Raw genomic sequence first — 6,780 nt, 5'->3', positions numbered from 1 at the left:
ACCGCGAGCGGGACCGCGAGCGCGAGCGGCAGGCGCGCGCGCACCAGATGTCCCACGCGCACGCCGCCGAGCCCGACGCCTCGTCGCTCTTCCAGGCGCCTTTTAGGGTGAGTTTTTTGTCATATTCTGTGTGCTTACCATGAGTTTACGTTACGTGTGCTCGCTAGCGACTGCGTAAAAATTATTTTTTTTTATGTATGACAGATTGTACGTACAGCTACTTTTAAGAACTAAAATCTTCATAGATTTTTTTGACGTACACTCTAGCGAGCACACCTAACGTAAACTCATGGTAAGCACACTGTATCATGGAAGTACTATATCCAGGAGTTTGTCTCTTTCCCAAACTGCGAGTACCTACACTTTCATCTTTTGATCACATGAAACCCTGACTAAAGCCTGACTTACCCAACCCGTATGGCCAGCGGCGGGAGTGTCAGACTTATGCCCTTTTCCGTCTGCTTAACTTACCATTTTGTGTCCGTATTGTGAAACTGCTGGATATAATAGAATAGAATGATATCCCACCCTTCTCGTGGATGTCGTCAGGTAACCAAAGTCAACATGAGAACATGAGGCTTCCCTTCTGTCCAACGTGGATAGTGAAGACCAAATATTCCATTTCTTCTAGTAATTTAGACAGACAGGGTCGTGTAATCGTGTTGCTGCAGCAAAGACTAACTGGCCTGATGATGATTAAGATGAAGGTTCGTCCTCATCCTCTTTCTATTCTATACAGCTTATTTTGCCAATCTAGTTCATGATCGGTCTTTATTTTGACATAATACAGTGTGAGTCACGTTAAACTGTACATATGAAAATAGATGAAACTAGACCTATTTTTATCGACAAAAAAGAGGTCAAAAAGTTTTTGTTTTTTTTTTAATTTTTTATAGATTTTTTTTTCTTCCAATTACTTATTGTAAAGAAAACGTAATAACTTTTAAACTAAGCGGTATATCTTGATAAAATAAAAACAGTAATAATGCTAAATAACAGGCAATACTAAAAAAATACATAAAATAGACAAAAAAGGCCAACAAATAATAAAAAAATGATACTTTTTGAATAAAATCCGCTTAAAAATTCGTGTTTTTTTGGTTATTTGATAAATTTCTCCAAAAAATGCCCCTATAACTGGTAATTTTTATTACTTTGTATCATTCTCTATCGTATTACCTTCGTAAAACCAAAAATCGCATATCTCTATCCCTATCACAACGTTTGCAATGATCGTTTGAACTAAGCCTCTCCGGGCGCGCCATTCAACGCTTCGTTAACAACAAAACTGAAAATGGCTCTAGATTTGTAATTTTGATAAAGACAAGTTAGATTTCAAATAAAAACAAAAGATTTCGAAGTAAAATAAGCATTTTAGTTAAAATTAAAATTGTCTCTACCTGTAGCGGAGAATAATGTTGTGGCAGGCCTTTGTTCAAACGATCATAGCAAATGTTGTGATAGGGATAGAGACATGCGATTTTTGGTTTTACAAAGATAATACGATAGAGAATAATACAAAGTAATAAAAACCACCGGTTATAGGGGCATTTTTTGGAGAAATTTATCAAATAACCAAAAAAAAACACGAATTTTTAAGCAGATTTTTTTCAAAAAGTATATTTTTTTATTATTTGTTGGCATTTTTTGTGTATTTTATGTATTTTTTTAGTATCGCCTGTTATTTAACATTATTACTGTTTTTATTTTATCAGGATATACCGCTTAGTTTAAAAGTTATTACGTTTTCTTTACAATAAGTAACTGGAAGAAAAAAAATTCTATAAAAAAATAAAAAAAAATCTCAAAAATTTTTTGACCTCTTTTTTGTCGATAAAAATAGGTCTCGTTTCATCTATTTTCATATGTACACTTTAACGTGACTCACACTGTATACATCTGGATTCTGGACCTAACTACAATGCCACTTTAATCTTCGTTATGATTTATTGAATAACTTGGAAAAATAATCTAGACGAAGTAGGCTTTGCTCTCTAAACGTGACTTACCCTTACTTGCGTAAGGATAGCGCGTGTGAGGCTAGCCAGATGGCGGTGACAAACGCGACTACCCCCTGCGTGTATCATTGACACCTGTTCAAACGGACATCAATTGCAGCCTCCGATATTTGTGTGCTATATCTTTTACACTTCTGCGCGTGTAGTGGTTGGTCGCAACAAACAATTTTTATTACCATTCACACAAGAAGAAGAAAGTGAATTATCATGACCAAAATAATCCATAAGTCACAGAAAAACAGACCATGTCAACGTTTCTGTGAGGAAGAGTGAGGTAACAATAACCCAGTCTTCATTAATATTGTAACGGCCATTACGAAATATTTCATAAATCTTGTAACCATTGGAATCTATGCACTGAGATAAAGATTCGTGACAATTCGATTATCAACGGTTGAAGAGTTTGTTGCATGCTCAGCTGTGTGCTGTCTCTCACGCAATATCAATCACGCATCTGAAAAATGTGGATCACAGACTAACATGTTGGAGAAATTCATAAAGTATTGTTTTTTTTTTAATGTAAGTCATGAATTAACGCGAGGGCATAAAACATAATAATTATCAACAGTGATATCAATAACAACGAAATGTAGAGTCTAAAGACTCAGAAAATTATATCCTTGTCAAATACGAAAGTCTAACCGCAGACGTATATTTAGGCCAAAACCAAACAGTCGTCACGTTTTTGCTTTACTTTTCGTTCACTAAGGCAACATTAATGTTCCCAAATCAGATTCCACTGGCTCTGGAAATATCTTACAAGTTGCAGCGTTAAATACGCGAATAAACAAGCACTGGAGCAAAGGAACGAGGGCCGTGTGGCTGTGACATTAGACTATTTACAATACGGCGAATTACTCCAGTCGAGAGGAAAAGAAACTGCGAATGCAGTAATGGCTACAGCTACAGCTAATCTAGGAGCCTTGTTCATTGGAGCCAAGTAACAATCTGCACCAGCTTTTGCTTGTTTCTTTGCGAAATATAGAGGAGAATTTAAACAATTGTGCAACAACTAAAAGTGTCAAATTGGTTTGAATTACAAGTTTTGGAGATTTGCCTACAAATTACTGACAAAGTATAATACTTTAATGTATAGACTTGATATGATAAGCCTGGGATGGAGACTATCGAAAGTTTCCAAGTCAGCTTGATCTTGGATGAAGGTGAAACTCGACCGCGGGCTGAGTGGCTGCCGCGAATTGTTCGCTTGTCGCTTTCGACATCAAGGGAAAGTGAGCTATCAGATCCTATAGAATATATAGCATCTTAAAAGTCATTATCTTTTACATGAAATAATTTCTCCACTTGAAGTGTTTCAGTGGGTAAAAGTGGATTGATTCTGCCATAAATAATGGATTGAGGTGAATAATTGGGGAGTATTAGAGGCAATTTGAATAAGTAACGATAAAAATGTCCCAATAATTTCCGATTTTTTACAATAAATGCGAAGATTGCAATATGATTTGTTTATGCGGATGTAATCAATAATATTAACGATTAAATTAGTAGGTACTAACACGCAACTGTAAAAATCATTGCACGTTCGTTTTCTAACAGGCGATACCATTTCACATTTGTGTACATACATTCCTTTGTTGGGAGCGATTAGCGATCACGTGGCGATACTGGCCGTGCATGTGACGTACGAGCAGCCAATAGATTCATCAATGCACGTATTGTGATGGGGAAATGAGAGCACAACAACACAATTAAATTGTACAAAAATGCAAAAGCTGAAGATAGCAATGTGGATCAATGAACTAGTTAGTAGGTACGCCGCAATGAAACAAAACTCGTCACAAAGTTTAACAACTTTCAAAGAGGTACCTCCACAGTTCTCGTAAGATATAACTTAGAGGTACGCGCGTGCATTGCAACTTTCCTAGAGACGCAACATGGAATACTTGTCGGAGCGCTGCACAAATAACACTTTCTGGGAAGCCTATCTACCGGTCGCGCTGCCGTCTGCGGATCGCGTGATCCGCTACAGTAAAAGTGAAGTATGCGGTTTACAGTCTTCGCAGTTCGCACGTGCCCTGCGTTCGGGATTCACGTAGATTCACGCGCCTCCCACCGATGATAGCTGTTCAAGTGTTCATCTGCCCTACGCAGACCCGCGGCGATGTCGCAACACTCTTCAAAAACATATCAAGACTAATGACTCACAGCGGGTCGCGGCAGATCAAGCGGTTTTGGACGAAACCAATGTCAAGCGTGCCTGCCGACGCTTGTTTACGCGCCGACACCGTAATTACGCTTACGTTTCGTCGGAACGCTTAGAAAATATGTTGCCAAATTGTATAAAAGTTGAATAAAATGTTTACGTTGCCGAGTTAAGAGTACGATAACGAGTGCCGCGACTGGCGATTACGATAATTTTGATGTTTACGCTGTTCTATCTCGACGGTTACTCTTTTAGATTGTTTATCTTTAAATTATGTAATTTTGTAGTTGACACTATTTACTCTTTGGATTCCAATGTCAGTATTATTGAGTGGACCGATCTAATTCGGGTGTCGAAAACGAACGAACAAAGTGGAGTTATAATAACGTTTTAAAAGCGGTCCGCTTATCTCAGTTGGCTGGCTGCACTCGCCGACCCAGTTCGCGAGGTACAACGACACATATGTGCATAAACAAGTGTAATTAAACCTCCCGCCTCCCGCGGCATAACAAACTGGATCCGATGGGAGCACAGGAGGCTACATGTGTCTAGGGCTGAATTCTTCGAATATCTCAAAAGAAATATGATTCAAGCCTTTTAATAAATCCATGGGAAAAATTTAGATATTTAACAAATTAAATCGAATTCAAAACTTCCTTGACTCTTACCAACCGTTGATAGCTAAGTCTTGAGATAGTTAACATACAAGTAGTTTTTAGACACTTGCAGAAAGTCTATAATGCATGTAAAATGCATTTCGTAACGAACACATAGTCAGTAGTAAATCTATCTTAGAATTTATCGGTTGATTACCCCATTTGGATGGCGTCCAAATTAGGCAAATCTAGACAGATGACAGCCCTGCATCTGCCCAACATACCAATGTTAATGTCTAACATATTCTACTCTAAATTGAGTGTTTGTAAACCGAAGATAATGGCGGAATGACTGTGTTCCTCGGTGTTAACAAAGACGTATATTGTCGCGTTCCACCTGATTTCACTTTTAGTACCGCTGTTCTTGTTTTTAGTCATTCCAATACAATACTAAAAATAACAATTTAGTTTAAAACGAGCCTTTCAACGAATGAAATAACAATTTATTTTATTTACCACACACTTAGAACTTTAACGAAAAAATGACCTAAACGTCAACAATCTGATCTAAAATCCAAAAGGTCGGAATGAAGACTATTTGTCTCGGTAATGACTGTCATTTGTTTCTATACTGGTTTTAATGCGAGGTGTACGAAGCAGCTTTTAAAAGGTGATTAAACAACAATGTAAATATACCAGTTCACGTCTCACCTTGTCAAGGTCCCACAAACTGAGGTGATGGCTGCACGTGTTTCTATCGTATCCAGTTTATCTTCATTTGAGCGTTCATATGAACTTCTTTGTCTTTTGTCTCGCTCGTGTACCTTTTACTAACGAGGGACGGGGAGCATGGTTTCTCTGGGTTATTCCGTATTCGACCCACGACAACTCAACCCATTTCTTCACTCATCCCAAATTGGTATTCCTAGCTCTACCCATTACATAATTTCGTTATTCTACCCAAATGCATTCCTTACTCAACCCAAAGTAAATATACCAAAAATAAGTATGGATAGCAAAACAACGTTTACTGTTTTTTCAGAAATTTAAATTATACGCCATAGCTTGATTATACTGATTTAATAAAAAATCACAGTCGTTTGATTTATAGTAGATTTATATTGGATTTATAGGATTTTAATTAGTCATTATTTGATTTGAGTCCTTTTGTGAAAAACGTTTTTCAAATATATTATTGTATCAGAACTCTTGCAGTTTTATTTAATAGAACGATCTTAACACAAAAGTTAACTGAGCTTTAATTTCTAAAAAATATATTTTTATTCTGACCGTGCATAAAAATCTTATATTTTTGAAGTGGTTTTAAAATGGGTTGAGCTAGGAATGTTTTTGGGGTGAATAAGGAACAAAAAATTAAAAATTTGTTGTGGGTAGAGTAAGGAACAAAATTGGGTTGAGTGAGGAAAAAATAATGAGTGGGTTGAGTTGTCGTGGGTCGAATACGGAATAACCCGTTTCTCTCGGGGAGTAATATCCATTTCCAACGCTTCTTTATATGTTGTTATTCTTTGTTGTTGCGAACTTTATGTTTATGCCGCTATTAATCTGCCTTATATTTTCTCCGTTTAATAAAGGACTGCCGACAGATGAGAAAGTTTCGCGCCATTAAATGCGATTAAATGCATTCGGCCTTATAATGTGTGGTGAAATCTTTCTAGTCAATAGAACAAGCTAGCTATAAAGGTTAAAGTTTTTTATTAGACTTTTGTTTTTGTTACCGATCTAGTAATTACATTTCTTTCTTTGTAGTATCAATAACCAACTGAATATCTGATACGGGAGTTCAATGATGAATTATGTAGGATTCACCCCTCACCACCTTAACCCCTGATTAATCTCGCATTAGGCGGTAATTAAACAAATCGCCTCAACCACACCTGAAATCGTTAATTAGTTCCCTCATTATTCATTAATGCTCACGATAAGCTAAGGGGAAATGTAGTTTGTGGTACCATACGATATGCACAGGTACAGGCACATC

General features: G+C 37.1%; 1 protein-coding gene across 1 annotated transcript in view; it reads left to right on the top strand.

Annotated features, from left to right (window-relative positions):
• Positions 1–36: 36 nt before the first annotated feature.
• The window catches only part of LOC135081348 (AF4/FMR2 family member 1-like), a 94,905-nt gene continuing 88,161 nt past the window's right edge, over positions 37–6,780 (top strand). Inside the window, exon 1 of the mRNA XM_063976066.1 lies at positions 37–107. Within this exon, the coding sequence (XP_063832136.1) occupies positions 48–107 (60 nt within the window). The 5' untranslated portion in view covers positions 37–47. The remainder of the gene's footprint in view (positions 108–6,780) is intronic.

This window comes from Ostrinia nubilalis, chromosome 19 (genome assembly GCF_963855985.1).
Source record: "Ostrinia nubilalis chromosome 19, ilOstNubi1.1, whole genome shotgun sequence".
Classification (NCBI taxonomy): domain Eukaryota; kingdom Metazoa; phylum Arthropoda; class Insecta; order Lepidoptera; family Crambidae; genus Ostrinia; species Ostrinia nubilalis.
The sequence above is the reverse complement of the archived record's forward strand: the minus strand, read 5'-3'. Positions and strand labels throughout refer to the sequence as shown.